Raw genomic sequence first — 18,354 nt, 5'->3', positions numbered from 1 at the left:
CCTGTTGTGCTTTCTGCTAACATATCAGAAACTGCCCATGTCCATGTCATACAGGTGAGAACCTGGTCGCTCCCCCCCCCGAAATAAAAATGCTATTACTACAAACTTGACAGTAAACTTTGACTTAGTAATCAAAGGTATCCATTTACTTCATTGTTCTTGTTCTTGCAGGAAGAATCTGTCTCACTTGGGTTTATAGCTGTTTATATGGTGTTATAGCTGTACATGGTGCTTTGGAGGATAAGCAAAAAAAGGTTGTTTTCTGCCCCCAATAACTTACAACCGCAGTGTGGCACAGGAGGTAACCTTGGGTCTCCAGATGTTGGACTACAGCTCCTATCATCCCTGACCAATGGCCCTGCTAGCTAGGGATGATGGGAGTTGTACTCCAACAACATCTGGAGACCTAAAGTTGAAGGCTGGGCTAGAGGAAGGAGAGACAAGGGCAAAAAGTGATGATGCACACAACTGCATTTGCAGGTAAATAAGATTTCATTGCAGTTTGGGGAAGGTCCATAGCTAAGGTCTTTAAGCAGAGGCTTGACAGCCATCTGCCAGGAATGCTTTGATGGTGTTTCCTGCTTGGCAGGGGGTTGGACTGGATGGCCCTTGTGGTCTCTTCCAACTCTATAATTCTGTTCTATGATTCTAAGTGGTATAACATCTGTCTTGCAGGCAGAAGGTCCCAGGTTCAATCCCCAGCATCTGCAGCTAAGGCTGGGACTGTTCCTTGTCTGAAACCCTGGAGAGCCACTGCCAGTCAGTGTAGATAATACTGCTAGATGAAGAAGTTGAAGCTCCTTATATACCTAGAGAACATAGTGATGCTAAAGAAACAAACCAGGCAGGGGTTGATGGGGGTTGGAGGCCAACAACACCTGGAGTGCCACCCCTAGTTCTCCTCCCTGCTCCAGGGAGAGTTCTGGAATCCCTGGACCTGACTCATAAAAGAAAATGCCCCACTTTTGTGTAGGTTGGCAAAGCAATTATGTCAATGGTTGGGAGGAGATGATAAGTATTGGCAAATAGATAAGTATTGGCAAATATTTAGCAGCCGCAAATAATGATGGAACAAGAAAGGAATTTCATCACGTGGCCCAATGGGTGGAAGCAGCAAGGAGAAGGCAAGCTGTGTTGGGCGCTGCAGGAAAGCGAAGCAAGCTTTTGGGGATTGGGGCCACGTGCCCTTGCCACATCAAACAGCACAGAGGCACTCCAGATAGACGGGAATGGTTCTATCTAACAAGTTTGATGACTGGCTAAGATTATATTTGCCATGTCATGGATTTGCACTGCTCCAACAATGGACAGGGTCTTCAATTTCAGGTGCCACTGTGGTGTAGGAGATGGAATACGGGATTTGAACCAGCCAGTTGCTATGGCAATGGCCCAGTGCCTTCTATACAAGCGAGTAAGGCATGTCAGTTTATTAGTCATTCAGTGAATCTGTCTGTTACATCCATTATGTCTCAAGAGTCTTGAATTGCTGGAGCAACAGAAATGTACTTCCTCCTTGTATATATCTGTATCTGTATCTGCAAAGCCTAAAAGCTGTATGTATATAGACTGATGTCTGGAACCGTATTACTGAAGCCTGATCTTCTGCAGCATTAAACTATTTTGGACCTTAAGTTGCCTCTGTGTGGTGACTGGAACTGGATACAACTTCTGCTACATGGGTAGAATCATAGAACTGTGGAGCTGGAAGGGACCCTGAGGGTCATCTAGTTTCACCCCATGCAGTGCAGGAACCTCAACTAAATCATCCATGACAGGTGGCCATCCAACCTCTGCTTAAAAACCTCCATGGAAGAAGGGTCCACCACCTCTCATGGGAGTCTGTTCCACTGGTGAGCAGCTCTTACTATCTCACCTCAGATTCCTAGCAAGGTACCCATTTGTAGACAATTTGTCTTAACCATCTTTTAAAGCAATCCAAGTTGGTGGCCATCACTACATCTTGTGGGAGGGAATCACACAGTCTTAACTGTGTGTGTGAAAAAGTACTTTTTTTGGTCTATTCTTAATCTTCCAACATTCAGTTGCATTGGATGCTCCCAGGTTCTTCTATGAAAGGGGGTGAAAAACTTATCTTATTTCTCCACACCATTTATAATGTTATACATCTCTCATCCTTTCATACAAGCCCTTTGCATGTTGCCCTGAGCTCCTGGGAGGAAGAACAGGATGCAGATACAATTAGGAATACAATAGTTTCTGCCTGAAGCAGGGCATAGGTTCTCTCTGGCAAAGGCAGAAACGTGCAGAAGAGTGGGCTTTCCTCTTCTTTTTCTGGAGCTAAATCTCTCAGGAGAGAAGGTGTTGAATAAACTGGATCCTGATCATCTGCCAGGCCAGAAAAGTGGAATGAAGTAGGTTGCTCCACTCTGATTTTCGCAGCAACTTCTTTTGTGCAATTCTGTGATGGATAATTACCGGTATTTGGCTCTTGCTACTTACCTTTTAGGGACGCAGGTGGCGCTGTGGGTTAAACCACAGAGCCTAGGGCTTGCCGATCAGAAGGTCGGCGGTTCGAATCCCTGCGACGGGGTGAGCTCCCATTCCTCGGTTCCAGCTCCTGCCAACCTAGCAGTTCAAAAGCACGTCAAAGTGCAAGTAGATAAATAGCTACGTACCGCTCCAAGCAGGAAGGTAAATGGCGTTTCCGTGTGCTGCTCTGGTTTGCCAGAAGTGGCATTGTCATGCTGGCCACATGACCTGGAAGCTTTACCTGGAAGCTCCCTCAGCCAATAACGCGAGACGAGCGCCGCAACCCCAGAGTCGGTCACGACTGGACCTAATGGTCAGGGGTCCCTTTACCTTTACTTACCTTTTGCTGCTTACTTGTGTAGCATCTGCTCCCTAGACTGCTGTCCCCACTGAAGCACCAACTGTTTCTTCTTGCTCTCTGTGCCACTAACAATAGGACATCTATTTTTAATTTTACTTTCAATTTTCCTCAGCCTGTTTGGTCAACGTGGTTATTAGGCCACGAAGCATATGAAAGGCCAGCAACTCTTGAGTTAATGCATGCTGACATTAATAGCATAGATTGGGGGTTATTTTAATTAAAACATTAATGAAGAGGAAAATGAACTTTTTGTTTTCCCCATGGCTCGAGAAATTAAGTATCTTGGCCATCTGTAACTGAGGATGCTAGAAAAACACATATGTGGATACACACAGCCCCACAGCTAAGCTTCAAAAAGAAATAATCTGCTGAGCCGTTCTCCCATCTGCACCGCATCCTTTTTACAGCTTTTACGCAAGAGCAAGGAGGATATAAAGCACAAGCCAGTCAGAGATGCCTGCAACATAACTTTCAGGCTGCCCTTGCAGGCTGGCGCAGGGGACTGAAGAAGAGGGCCCATTCTGCAGAGTTTTCAGTTTAGCCTTGAGCTAGAGACGCTAACTGGAAACTGCATGCTGCTTCCCCATTTTCTGTGTAGGAGATTTGTTATGTACTGAGCTGAATCCTAGAACAATAGGATTCAGAATCAGCGGGAGCTACCCAATCCAACGCCAGGTGGAAGTGAATCCGCAACCTGATTGGCCTGCTGGAGCAGCCAATCAGGCGGCTGGCAGAAGTGAATCTGCTACCTGATTGGCCTGTAGGAGCAGCCAATCAGGCTGCAGGCAAAAGTCAATCCACAATATAATTGGCCCACAGGTGTAGCCCTGAAGTAGCCAATCACGCAAGGCCCATTGTGTAAATAATGTATATAAGCAGATGGTTTTGGGAAAAGAGCCATTCGTCTTCTCTTCTCCTCCTTGATGACTATGAGCTGAATAAAGAGCATGAAATTCACTCTTGACTCCGAGTATATTTCACTGGCGACGAGGATGGGATCCTGCTGAGCTGACCGCCACCACGCACTGCACCGCAGCACCGCCACCTGCTGCACCGCTGCATCGCACCGTGCATCCAGGCTTCAGCTCCAGGACCCAAGGAACCCAGAATGGCAACCGACAGCAGCTTCTCGCCATTCAAACCAGCATCAGGAGACTGGGAAGGGTACGCCGCCCGTTTCAACTTCCTCCTGCAAGCGAAAGAAGTCACCAACGATGCCATGAAGAGGGCGACATTCTTCAGCGTCTGTGGAGAGGAGACGTTTGAAATCGCCCGGGCTCTCCTTGCACCTAGAGATGTCGCTACCGTCTCTTACAAAACAATAATGGAACGGCTGAAGGAGCACTTCTCACCACAGCCCTCGGTGGTAGCTTGCCGAAATGCCTTCTACGCAAAACGGCAAGCCCCGGGGGAAACCATAACTGGGTTTGTGACCTCCCTCCGCCAAGCCGCCCGGTTATGCAACTTCTCAGAATTGGAGAACATGCTTCGTGACCGCCTCGTCGGTGGCCTGAGGGACGAGATGTTGCAACGACGCCTCTACGCCAAAAAAGACCTCACGTTCCAGATTGCTCTGGAGGAAGCCCTGGCAACCGAAGCCGCCGAGAGGTCAACGCAAGAGGCACGACCGGCCCCGCCATCCCAACCGAGGGTCTACCACGAAGACCTCACCGACGAATCCGAATCTGACAGGGAGGAAGTACACCGAGTACAGCGGCGCACTCAAGCAGCACACACACCACAGCAGCCTCGACGAGAAGGAGGGAACTGTGCAAGCTGCGGGGAGAACCACGAGAGGAGGACCTGTCGTTTCCGCAATGCAGAGTGCAGGCAGTGCAGAAAATTGGGACACATCGCCCGGGTGTGTCGGGCTCGACTCACCCGTCGACAAGCATCAGATGACCGACCCAGGAGCCCCAGGTCACATGGCACCATGCACCAAGGCAACTCGACAGAGATCACGGACTACCAGGTATTCCAGTTGCCCCATCCCAGCACAGAGAAAATTTATATAGAGGTACAGATAGAGGGAGCCCCATGCCGCATGGAGCTGGACACGGGTTCAACTCTATCCATAATCTCGGCCCGAACATTAAGGGAACTGTGCCCTAATGGGGGTCCCAAACTAAGGCCGGCCCCATTCACCCTCCGGGACTTCCAGAAACGTAAGGTCCCTACTATGGGGGTGGGGACCTTCAGGGTGCAATATCGAGGGCGAAAGCAACAATTGGACTTGCTGGTAGTTAAGGGCCCCTACGTTAGCTTACTGGGACTGGCATGGTTTGGACCTCTGGGGCTAGCCGTTACCGGGGTGAACCGCACTAGCTTACAAGTGGACGTGGACGCCATATGCAAAGAGTTTCCAGGGGTTTTCGATGGGGCATTGGGACGATATACTGGACCCCCCATTGCCCTACAGCTAGACCCCGCTGTACGACCCATCAGGCACAAGGCCCGCCGGGTCCCGTTTGCCCTGAAACCCCGCATAGACGAGGAATTGGACCGGCTCGTGGAGCAAGGAGTGCTGGAGCCGGTGCCCAACGCCCCCTGGGAAACTCCAATTGTCACACCCGTCAAGCCTAACGGTTCGGTCCGCATCTGTGCAGACTACAAATGCACCATAAACAAGGCTCTCACGGCCCATGCATACCCAGTGCCAGTGGTCAGCCATGTCCTCGCCACCCTGGCTGGGTCAAAAATCTTTGGCAAACTGGACTTGGCCCAAGCGTATCAACAGTTGCCTGTGGACGAAGCCACAGCAGAGGCTCAGACGATTGTGACGCACAGAGGGGCATTCAGAGTAAAGCGGCTGCAATTTGGCGTTAGCGTGGCACCAGGCATATTCCAGAATCTAATGGACTCTCTCCTTAAAGGGATTCCTGGTGTCACCCCCTTCTTCGATGATGTACTGATCGCCGGGCCCACACCAGAGGAATTTGAGGACCGCCTCCGCTCCTCCGTCCTGCACCGTTTCCAGACGGCGGGCCTCAAGGTGAAGCGGGAAAAGTGTTTACTGGGAGTGCCGCAGGTGGACTTTCTGGGATTTAAGGTGGACGCAGAAGGGGTCCATCCAACCGGTGACAAGGTACGGGCCATTTGTGAGGCCCCAGCGCCCAAGAGCAAGCCCGAACTTCAGTCATTCTTGGGACTATTGAACTTTTACCATGCCTTCCTTCCCCATAAGGCAGCGGTAGCGGAGCCCCTACACAGACTCCTAGATAAAAGGGCCCCTTGGGTGTGGGGCCAGCGACAAAGGGCCGCATTCCAGGCAGTCAAGGACTTGCTCGTCTCGAACTCGGTCTTAGCACACTTCGACGAGAGGCTGCCAGTGGTGCTGGCATGCGACGCCTCTCCCTATGGCATCGGCGCTGTCCTGGGACACCAACTCCCGGATGGAAGAGAGGTGCCGGTGGCATACTTCTCCCAGACGCTTGCTGCAGCCGAACGAAACTACTCACAGATTGACAAGGAGGGTCTGGCAATCGTGAAGGGCGTAAAAAAATTCCATGATTTCTTGTACGGGCGGCCCTTTACCATAGTGACTGACCACAAGCCGTTGCTTGGCCTGTTTGCCCCTGAGAAGCAGACCCCCCAAGTGTTGTCTCCACGTGTCCTCAGGTGGTCAATTTTCCTTGCCGGCTACCAGTATGCACTAATCCACCGCCCTGGGAAGGCGATGGGCCACGCAGACGCCCTCAGCAGGCTACCACTACCAGAAACAGGCCCCGACCCAGCGCCTGCGCAAGAGGTTATGACCCTGGAGCTGCTTCCCGACCGACCCATTCAGGCACAAGAAGTTGCGCACCATTCCACAAAAGATAGGGTCATCTCCCGGGTCCTGGACTGGGTGTGGCGAGGATGGCCCAGCAGCAGCCCCGGGCCAGAATTCGCTGGCTACACAAACCGCAAACATGAACTGTCGGCCCACAAGGGGTGCCTGTTATGGGGAAGCAGGGTTGTTGTTCCCCAGCCCCTCCGCAAAAGGGTCCTCACAGCCCTACACGAGACACACCCAGGGGTAGTGAGGATGAAGGCCCTTGCCAGGAGTTATGTGTGGTGGCCGGGGATTGACAGAGAGATAGAGGCCTGGGTCCAACACTGCCAGACCTGCCAAGAATCCCGCCCGGATCCCCCAAGGGCCCCAGTCCAGCCCTGGGAGTCCGCCCGACATCCATGGTCACGCTTGCACGTGGACTTCGCTGGCCCCTTCCAGGGAAAAACATTCTTCATAGTGGTGGATTCCTACACCAAATGGCTGGAGGTCGCACTGGTACCATCCACTTCTACGGCGGCAGCCATCCGGGTACTACGTAAGCTGTTTGCGACCCACGGGCTCCCTGACACCCTCGTCTCGGACAATGGAACCGCATTCACGTCAGAGGAGTTCCAGACCTTCACAGCGCAGAACGCCATCCGCCACATCCGCTCAGCACCATTCCACCCTGCCACCAATGGCCAAGCGGAGCGCATGGTGCGGACCACCAAGGACAGCCTCCGCCGCATGACACAAGGGGACTGGGAATACCGCCTTGCCGCATTTCTTCTAGCACAGCACAGCACCCCAAGCACAACGACGGGCCGGAGCCCAGCTGAATTACTAATGGGCCGGCGCCTTGCAACTAGACTGGACCGACTTCACCCCGACAGAGCTCAGGATGAGGTAGTGGTGGGGAAAGGCAGGAACCCCCGGACATTTGTGGCCCAGGACCCAGTGTATGCAAAGAATTTTGGGGCAGGCCCAGCATGGGTACCCGCCACAGTCACCAAGGTGACCGGTCCCGTGTCGTACGAGGTACTAACGGAAGGGGGGCAATGTTGGCGCCGCCACTGCGACCAGATACGGCGACGATTCCCAGGAGGAACCCGGGAGGAGAGCGGGACAGAGGGGTCCCAAGGGGACAGCAGGGCAGTGAGGCCTGTAGAGCGAGAGGGGTGGGCAGAGGAAGCAGAAGCAGTAGGCACAGAGGGGCGCCCCGAGGCTGGAAGGACACCGGAACCAGAGCTACAACCTAGTGGTTCAGTGGCGCCAGACCAGACAGCCCCGGCACAGCCAGCAGCCTCGGAACACGAGCCAGAACCAGAACCCCTGACCAAGGAACACCCCAGGCCACAACGCACACGGAGGCGGCCAGCAGACCTTGGGGACTACGAATGCAACTTCCCGGGCAGGACTGGAACTTAGAGGGGAGGGGTGTTATGTACTGAGCTGAATCCTAGAACAATAGGATTCAGAATCAGCGGGAGCTACCCAATCCAACGCCAGGTGGAAGTGAATCCGCAACCTGATTGGCCTGCTGGAGCAGCCAATCAGGCGGCTGGCAGAAGTGAATCTGCTACCTGATTGGCCTGTAGGAGCAGCCAATCAGGCTGCAGGCAAAAGTCAATCCACAATATAATTGGCCCACAGGTGTAGCCCTGAAGTAGCCAATCACGCAAGGCCCATTGTGTAAATAATGTATATAAGCAGATGGTTTTGGGAAAAGAGCCATTCGTCTTCTCTTCTCCTCCTTGATGACTATGAGCTGAATAAAGAGCATGAAATTCACTCTTGACTCCGAGTATATTTCAAGATTGGAGGCACAAAGGCACGTCACTGATTGCTCTAATTTGCAACCAGGTCAGTAGTCCTCCTGTTCTAGTGCGTCAGTTCCTTCCCCAGAAGTCTTCAGACTGGGTTAAAATGAACCTCTGGTTTCTCCTTTAGCACACCAGTGACCAGGATGCATCATGGGGAGGCGTGGGGAGAAGAGTGAGCAGGAAGATTCCAGTCAGATGTTAGGGTCAACACTGGCAGGGGCTGATGGTCAGGAATCCCCCCAGTGGAAGTCTGGAGGGCTGGCAGTTGCGATGTGAAATCACAGGTATCTCATAGAAGAATTGGAAGGGAGCCTAGTCCAACCCCATGCAATGCAAGAATAATCAGCTGCATGGGGTCTGTCCCAAGCTGCAAACACTGCTGGGTAAATGGAAGCCAGGATCCAAATATGAAAGTTATTGATCAGCAAGGCAAAAAGGTGGCAGATTATAAGCCCTGTCTGCTTCCTGGCAAACCTCATGCGTAACATCTGGGACTGAAGTTGACCTGTTTTGAAAGCATCTGTGTGCAGCTCCCAGCCAACTAAAAGGGAAGAAGGCAATCAGGACTGGGAAGGTCCCAGAGCCAGCAGAAGCACGAGTTGGCAAAGTAGCTCAGTGACAAGGCATCTGTTTTGCATGCAAAATGTCCAGGTTCAATCTAGCAGGATGGAAGTTAGTAAAAATGAATCAGTGGCAATATTAGGCAAGCTCAGTGCTTTTTTCTGGGGGGATGCAAGGGGATGCATACCCCTAAAATCTAAGTTTGGCCTCATTGAGGGGCGATATTATTTCAGTAGGAGTAGGAAAATGAGAGTATCCCTAAACATTTTTTTTAGAAAAGAAAAAAAACTAGGCAAGCTTAACAGTTTTAATGCTTTTTGGCTTTGTTTACCAAATACAATTAAGCAAATAAACATGCTTTATTAGATCACATTGCAGGGCATCTGAATGTTTGGAAGTTTCCCAATGCAAATGTCCCTAATTTGCATAAACATTGTTCCCCAAACCCCACCTCACTAGTTCAATCCCTGGCATCTCCAGGTGCAGCAGAAAAGGACTCTTGCCTGAAGCCCTGGAGAGCTGCTGCAAATCAATCACTGTAGGAGTGCTGAGCTAGATAGACCAAAGAACTGTCAGAATAAGGCAGCTCCCTGTGTTCAGTATGCAGTTATCATGCAGCAAAATCCCCTGCCTTTTTACTTGGAAGTACGGTAATTCCCACTGGTTGTGGTTAGGACTGGAGCTAGACAGCCTATACAGACCAATAGCACAACCACAATCCTAGCTCATATCTACTCAGAAATAAATCCTGTTGAATTCATTGGAGCTTACATCCAGGTAAGTGGGATTAAGATTGCAGCTTTAGGTGCACTTAAACATTGACTTCAATGACCTTAGGCGTACCTAACTCTGTATGTGGATGGAATTTTTACTACCGTACTTGCAGCTTCTGTCTTTGTTTCTGGAGGATTCTTGTCCCAGCCCCGCAGAGGCCAGCAACTGACATAGGGCTGTTTGTTAAAAGCCACATTTCTGGAGCAGATTCATCTGTCCCCTGTTGTTCTTTGCACCAGTCTCCCCCTTCTGATAAACACACACGTATCTGGGTGTTTATCCTTGCACTGAGACATCTATTACTGTTAGGCATGAGAATTTTTATTATTATTATTAAGTTCACATTTAATGGCAAACTTACCAAATTCACACTTTCTGAAACAATACATGAATACAGGACATAGCCATCCTTTGAAATTTATGCTTCTCCAAGTCTTGCAAGGGATGCGGGTGGCGCTGTGGGTTAAACCACAGAGCCTAGGGCTTGCCAATCAGAAGGTCGGTGGTTCGAATCCCTGCAACAGAGTGAGCTCCTGTTGTTTGGTCCCAGCTCCTGCCAACCTAGCAGTTCGAAAGCACGTCAAAAGTGCAAGTAGATAAATAGATACCACTCCGGCGGGAAGGTAAACGGCGTTTTCGTGCACTGCTCTGGTTTGCCAGAAGCAGCTGAGTCATGCTGGCCACATGACCCGGAAGCTGTACCAATAAAGCGAGATGAGCGCTGCAACCTCAGAGTCGTTCCGACTGGATAATGGTCAGGGGTCCCTTTACCTTTTAAGTCTTGCAATACTTCTATACGAATCCAAGGCAGACCTTTTAACATCACAGTAATCCAAGTTTATGCACCAACTACCGGTGCTGAAGAAACTGAAATGACACCAAAGAAGGATGTTCTTCTCATTATAGGGGATTGGAATGCTAAAGTAGGGAGTCAAGAGATAAAAGGAACAACTGGCAAGTTTGGCCTTGGAGTTCAAAACGAAGCAGGGCAAAGGCTAATAGAGTTCTGTCAAGAGAACAAGCTGGTCATCACAAACAATCTTTTCCAACAACACAAGGAGAAGGGGACGACAAAGGACGAGATGGTTGGACAGTGTTCTTGAAGCTACAAACATGAGTTTGACCAAGCTGCAGGAGGCAGTGGAAGACAGGAGTACCTGGTGTGTTCTGGTCCATGGGGTCACGAAGAGTCAGACACAACTAAACGACTAAACAACAACAACAAGTCTTGACCAGAAAACACCATCGCTTACTACAAAATCTAAACCATGCTGAAAGGAGAGCCATAGAAAATCTCAGGAACAACCCAGACATTATAATTAAAGAGGCAGACAAGGGTGGAGCTGTCGTCATCATGAACAAAACTGATTACATCCAGGAGGCCCACAGACAACTTTCCAATACTGCCTTTTACATGAAATTGGATTCAGACCCCACACAAGCATACAAAAAAGAACTGAACAAGATTATTAAGGAGCTACCCCTACACATCCAAGAACAGATCCTCACAAACACACCAGCGGAACCTCGGCCAGGAACTTTCTATCTTCTACCCAAAATACACAAACCAGGAAACCCAGGACGCCCCATCATCTCAGGTATTGGCACCATTACAGTGGGTGTTTCCGGCTATATGGACTCTGTTCTGAAACCATATGCTATCAGTGCTCCCAGCTACGTACGTGACACCACAGATTTTCTGAGGAAAATACAATATTTGAACAATCTTCCTAACAATACTATACTAGCCACTATGGATGTGGAATCTCTATATACCAACATCCCACACAATGATGGTTTACAAGCCATAAGGAACACCATTTCAGATAAAACCACAGCGGACTTTGCTACCAAACTCTGCCACTTTGTCCTTACCCACAACCACTTCAAATTTGGTGATGACCTGTTCCTCCAGATCAGCGGCACAGCCATGGGCACCCGCATGGCCCCACAGTATGCCAACATCTTCATGGCAGATTTAGAACAACGTTTCCTTAACTCCTACCCACTCAAACCTCTCCTGTACCTGCGATACATTGACGATATTTTTATTATCTGGACACATGGACAACAGACCCTGGAAACCTTCCACCAGACATTCAATGACTTTCACCCCACCATCAACCTAACAATGAACCAATCTATGCAAGAAATACATTTTTTGGACACTACTATAAAAATACAGGATGGACATATAGACACCACCTTATACAGAAAACCAACTGACCGACAAACATATCTACATGCTTCTAGCTACCATCCCAAACATACCAAACAATCCATCGTATACAGCCAGGCCTTACGTTACAACCGCATCTGTTCCAACTCTACAGACAGAGAATCTCACCTAAGAGATCTACAGCAAACCTTTTTAGAACTAAAATATCCACCTGATGAAGTTAAACAACAGATCAACAGAGCCAGACAGATACCTAGAGAGAACCTGCTGCAAGACAGACCCAAAAAAGAAAATAACAGAACACCACTAGTCATCACATACAGCTCCCAAGCTAAAACAGTACAACGCATCATCAGAGATCTACAGCCTCTCCTGGACAATGACAGCTCCCTTTCTCAAGCTCTGGGAGGAAGACCTTTCATTGCCTACAGACAGCCACCCAATCTTAAACAACTCCTCACCCACAATAATACAACCACCAGACTTAACATGGACACTGGTACCAGAGCCTGCAATAAACCCAGATGCCAACTTTGCTGCCACATACACCCAGACAACACCATTACTGGCCCCAACAACATCCAACATACCATCTCAGGACTATTTAATTGCTCATCTTCTAACATTGTGTATGCCATCAAATGCCAACAGTGCCCTTCAGCTCTCTATATTGGACAAATAGGCCAAACCCTACGCCAAAGGATAAATGGACATAAATCTGACATCAGGAACCAGAAGACAGAAAAACCAGTAGGAGAACACTTCAATCTCCCAGGACATTCTATACAAGATCTCAAAGTAGCTGTCTTACTACAAAAGAATTTCAGAAATAGACTGGAAAGAGAAGTTGCTGAATTGCAACTTATCACCAAGCTCAAAACCATGGAGGGACCTGGTTTGAACAGAGATATCGGATTCTTATCTCATTATACATGATAAGCGATCTTCAGCCATCTCAACCCTTGCTTTTTCATGCAAAACCATTTGCAGTCGTTTGCGGTCATCAACAGCTATCAGTCAGTCAATCACCCATTTCCACCACCCTTCTGAGTGATCCCCCCTCCCCACCCCCACCCCTCCCCACCCCTTCTCTACATAAGTGCCTGGAAACTTCCATTTCACTGTATCTGAAGAAGTGTGCATGCACACGAAAGCTCATACCAAAATAAAAACTTAGTTGGTCTTTAAGGTGCTACTGAAGGAATTTTTTTTATTTTAAGTCTTGCAATGTAGTTCTCCAGCCAAGTAATCTGTGCAAAAATGCATATACCAGTGTGCATATAAATACATTTATTAGTGAAAATGACATACAAAAATGCATTATATTAGAGAAAACAGCCCTGCAAAAATGTGTATGTTAAGAAAATGACATTAGGAGACATTCATACTAAAAAATCTCTTATAAATCTTAACAAGCATTTTAAAAAAATTGTGGAAATGTGAACTTAAGATTGGAAAAATGAGAAATTGAGAGACACTAAAATTCAAATATCCACCCATCTCTATTGCAATATGAAGGTGGTGGTGTTTAACATTGCCCTCCCCCCCCCCCCTTGAGCACAGCACTTGAGCTTTGTTTTTATTGTGGTTAATTCTGTGGGAAAAGGCGAATGTGCCCTGTTATTTCTTGAGACCTGGCCTCTGTGAAAAGAAATCTGATGGCTGGCACCATTCGCAATATCCAGCAGGCCACTGAGTGAGTCCTATCAACATGTTATTTCATTCTGCCATCTGTCACGTATTAATTCCAGCTCGTAGATTTATCTGGCCATCATTCATATAGAAGTTTTGGATAAAAGCTCACGACAAGATTTGCCACTCTATACGAGGCCCCTCTCAGCTCCAATATGCACACCATGCTTACCTTTGGTGTAGCATGTCATGCCGGAATTGGTTTAAAAAATAGACCACAGTCCACCAGTGGACTATTTACCAATAGCCAATGGATCATTTGAAGCATGCTGGTTGTTGGGATTCTTGCAAAGAATGCTAGCCAGCCAGGCTATCAACCTTTATTTATCATATTCAACAAACCACCTTCTCATGTTCTTATTAAGCAAGACAACAGCAGACTCAGAATCAATCAACATGGGTGGGTTATGCATTAACTGTTAAAAAGATCCTGAGTATGTACTCTTGCTTTGTAAATCTAATACACACAGGGAGACTTTGTGGGCTGTTTTGCCACAATAAATCTGCTAGCCTTTAAGGTGGCACAAAGCTCTTTGTTATACTTATTTCAACAGACTAATGCAGGTACTCTTCTATAAAAGATTAGTTATTGGTCAATCGCATTGGTATTTGCACATAGTGCCAAGATAGTTCAGTTGGTTAGATGGTGGTGCCAATGATGCCAGGGTTGCAGGTTTGATCCCTGTATACATATTTCTGAATTCCAGGGGGTTGCACTAGATGATCCTCAGGGTCCCTTCCAACTCTGATTCTTTAACTCTATGTTTGCTGGCTAGGAGACCAAGGTTTGCTGGGAATGTACACCATGAAGTTCCCAGAACATTACCAGCCTAGCCCCACCCACAGGCTGGAGAAAGAGCAGTTGCAGGGAGTCCCTGTCCCCACCCCGCAACAGTCAGCTCCATGGCCCATGGCCCTAGCATTTGTACCATTACAATATATTGTCAACAGCCCTGGTGGTCATTTGACTGCAAGGTGGAATATAGGAACCTTGGCCTTATATGCCAAGCCAGACCATTGGTCCACTAGCTCTACACCTGGAAGCAGCTGCTTGTCATGGTTTCAGGCAGAGGTCTCTGGAGCTACCAGGTGTTGAATCTGGGACCTTCTGCCTGCAAAGCTGAACTGATGCTCTACCCGTGGGTGTCCCCTTCATACATTGTGGGGCTCACCATGGGTAAACACGTTCACATTTAGTCATCTTATAATATGTGAAGCAGCTCTGAGGCTAGACTTCACCCAAGTGGCCCCATAGTAAAAGGTTACTTGGGAACAGATGCCTGAGGCTTCCATCTGGTTCCTTGTCTTTCAAGGCAATTTGCCTTCCTTAGAGGAGTGGCCACCTCCTATCTCCTCCCTGTCAGCACCCCAAGTTCTCAGATGGGTGGATTTGGCACCTTCTTTCTACCTTCCTTTTGTGGTGACCACCAGCCAGAGCTTTCAAATCGGAGAGCTGTGCAACTCTTGCTCCTTCTAACTTGCCCACCTTCATACTTCATCTGCTGCCTGGTTCTTTAAAAATGGTGGCCTCATTCCAACCTGGCTACTGCTAACCAGCTGAACTTCATTTGCTTGTTAATGTCCTACCTTCATTTTGATTGGACGGATTAGCTGAGACAACTTGAAGTGGTGCTCCAAACCCCCCAGGAATGTTGTAGGGTATGGTGCTTATCTGCAAAACTGAGTTTGAATGGAGCAGTCTGTAGGTATGTGTGCTATTATGGTGGTTACTTTGCTGTGTTCCTTCCTACCCACAAAGTATCTGTTTCATTCATTCATTCATTCATTCATTCATTCATTCATTCATACACTGTGTTTTCAGCTGAGCCCAGGAGAACCACCTGGTATGGAAAAGTGTTGCAATGGTGGCTTCCAAATTCATCCTACTTTTATGTTTTACTGGGCCAATTTATCTAGACAAACCTTTGAGTTATGTAGCATTGTTAACAGTCTGTAATCATGCAGTTCTAGGCCAAATGCTCTTTGGATAGTACGTTTGGCCATCATTCTTTTCCTCAACCTTTGCTTTACCTAGAGAGTCAATGGCCTACTTCCTTATTCTGCCTGACAAAGAACTATGCTTTTTGTTGGCTTATTCTAATTATTTATTTTCATATGCCTGTATTTCCCTGTGCTCCCAACTATTAATAGTCTGGTCCCATCAGTAAACCACTTATGATTATTATCATCATTTCAATTTCTATCCCCCACTTTCTCCCAAAGAAGCCAAGGGCAGCAAACAAAATGGCAAAACAGTATAGTTTTTGAAAAATAAAAACAAAAATTCTGAAAATGGTTTCCAAGTGCTCTTAGAGGGGGGATTTATCCAAATCTCGTGTATATCTTGCAGACCATGGTGTGTTCTTGTTTTCGTTAATCAGTAAGTGCTGTAGCTCAGTGTAGTGGCAGAGCATCTGTTTTGCATGTAGAAGATCCTGAGTTCAATCCCCAGCATCTCCAGGCAGGTCTGGGAATTTGTTCTAGTCTGAAATGATGGAGAGCTGTCAGTGTGGACAATGCTGAGCTAGAGAGCCCAATGGTCTGACTCGGTATGAAGCAGCTTCCTGATCTCCTAAGGCTGCATATGAATATCTATGGCTGGAGTGAGGAATGTCTATGGCCTTCAGCCCCCCCTCTCTCTGTGTGTGGTCCTGAACCCTCCCCAAACCATGCACCCCCAAGTGCTATTCTGTGACCTCCTACTATGTGCTTTTGCCTAGTCAGAATGTGTCATTGAACTGCAGGAATGCCTTTTGCATTTGTGGCTAGAGAGACACATAAGAGGAGCGTAGAAATCTGACTTTTGCATAGCTTGCATGTAACCCACTGTGCGAAGATGACACATCTCCTGGCCCTCTTTTGCCCCTGGCCCTGCCAACTATTAACATAATTGGCCCTTGGGAGGTTGCTTGGCAAGGGAATGGGTCCCTCTGGCTGAAGAAGCGTGCCCCTCTCTAACCTAAGGGGGTGGTAGTTGACAGCTCTTTCTCTTGGGTGTAGGTTCCACCAGCTTCAGCGCTCAAGTCTGAAAAAGCAGGTGCAGTTTTCTATAGTTTCATGCTGCAAAAGGGCAAGTGCACAGCTTTCAGATAACTCTTAGTTGTTGAAGGGAAGCAAAAGGATCCTAAAGTAACTGCTTGCTATTGATGTTGCCAGCTCTCAGGTATCATACAACTGCATTTTGCACAGCATGCAATTAAGATACTAGCAGCTTGAATAAGAGATGTATTTTCCCCTGAGGTCCAAAAAATTACGGTTTGGAGTGCTCAAAAAAATGGGATATTCATGCTGTGAAGGGAAAGACCCTTGAACCCCCTACAACAAATTGCTGTGTTTACTGTTTAGGGGGGGGGGCTCATCGGCTAAGGCTGTTGTGATGCGCCCTCCCTTGTTTGCATTGAATAAAATAAAATAATTTCCTGAAGGGTTGTTCAAGGGCACCTGCAAGAGCTGGATAGAGAAAAAGGCAATTTATATGGGGAGAGCCCTCCCTTCCCTGTGAATCCTTTAAGGGATTAACTATGGTAGGTTGGGATTAAATTACTATACTTGGTCATTAGGATCCTGTAGGGTTGCATTGCTATGCTTGCCTTTGATGGCGGTTCTCTGTTTTGCCTCCCATTGTAAAAAGCAGCAGCCCCCAGTGGCTGGGAATTTGCAAGGGAAGGGTCTTTTACCTGCCAGGACATGGCCAGAAGGGCTTCCTGGGAGTCTTTGGTAAAGGCTCTAAAAACCCCTTCTTTAAAACAAGGGTATACATACAAGCACTTCAGAGCATGAGCAGAGTGTCTTTCCATCCCTACTCTTGAGGCAGGAGGACAGGCTATTGGCTCATGTGTGCACTTTATACTTTGGAGGGGAGTTGGGCTCTTCTTTTGCTAGAGGCATTTGAGCAGAGGCTGGACAGCCACTTGTCAGGGGTGCTGCAGCATCCTCCTCTATGGGAGGCCTTCCACTGGGCAATGGATTGAAGTAGATGACCTCTGGAGGTGCCTTCAAGCTCTGTGATTCTCCTGAGTTGCTGCTGTCAGCTGCCCCACATATATATGGCATCCAGGGACCTGAAAATGTGCTCTCTCTCTCCCCCCCCCCCTTGAGCCTTGGTATTCCCTTTTCAAGATACTGATTTCTTGATGTTCCTCTCTATATAAATATAGAGCTCCACTCATGTACAAAATTATCACAGTTTGTTCCTGTGAAGGGGGCTCTGGCTATTTAAGAGCAGCCCCGCTAGATCTCTTCAAAGGTCCACCTAGTCCCTCCCACAGTGCGATCAGAAGGTCAGCAGTTCGAATATGCACAATGGGGTGAGCTCCCGTTGCTCTGTCCCAGCTTCTGTCAACCTAGCAGTTTGAACGCATGCCAGTGCAAGTAGATAAATAGGTACCACTGAAGCGGGAAGGTAAATGGCATTTCCGTGTGCTCTGACACTCGTCACGGTCCTCTGTACTCCAGTAGCGGTTAGTCATGCTGGCCACATGACCTGGAAAGCTGTCTGTGGACAAATGCAGGCTTCTTTGGCCTGAAAAGTGAGATGAGCGCAACACCCCATTGTCGCCATTAACTGGACTTGACTGTCCAGGGGTCCATTACCTTTTTCTCTTACCCACTCCATTCCACAGTGACCAATTGGATGCATTTTGGTTTCTAAGTTGCTTTCTGCATGTGCTTAGAGACACACTTTTTTAAAATGGCACTCTCTGCATGCACCCAGAGGCAT

At 48.2% G+C, this 18,354-nt stretch overlaps 1 protein-coding gene across 1 annotated transcript; it reads left to right on the top strand.

Annotated features, from left to right (window-relative positions):
• Positions 1 to 3,462: 3,462 nt before the first annotated feature.
• LOC132592330 (uncharacterized protein K02A2.6-like) lies at positions 3,463 to 7,682 on the top strand (the record flags this gene model as incomplete). Its single annotated transcript, XM_060276029.1, has 1 exon — positions 3,463 to 7,682. A coding segment is annotated over exon 1 (3,723 nt), but the record flags the coding sequence as incomplete, so codon positions are not given.
• Positions 7,683 to 18,354: the final 10,672 nt, after the last annotated feature.

Source organism: Zootoca vivipara, chromosome 6, assembly GCF_963506605.1.
Source record: "Zootoca vivipara chromosome 6, rZooViv1.1, whole genome shotgun sequence".
In the NCBI taxonomy this organism is placed as follows: Eukaryota; Metazoa; Chordata; class Lepidosauria; order Squamata; family Lacertidae; genus Zootoca; species Zootoca vivipara.
This window is presented reverse-complemented; position numbering and strand designations above follow the sequence as displayed.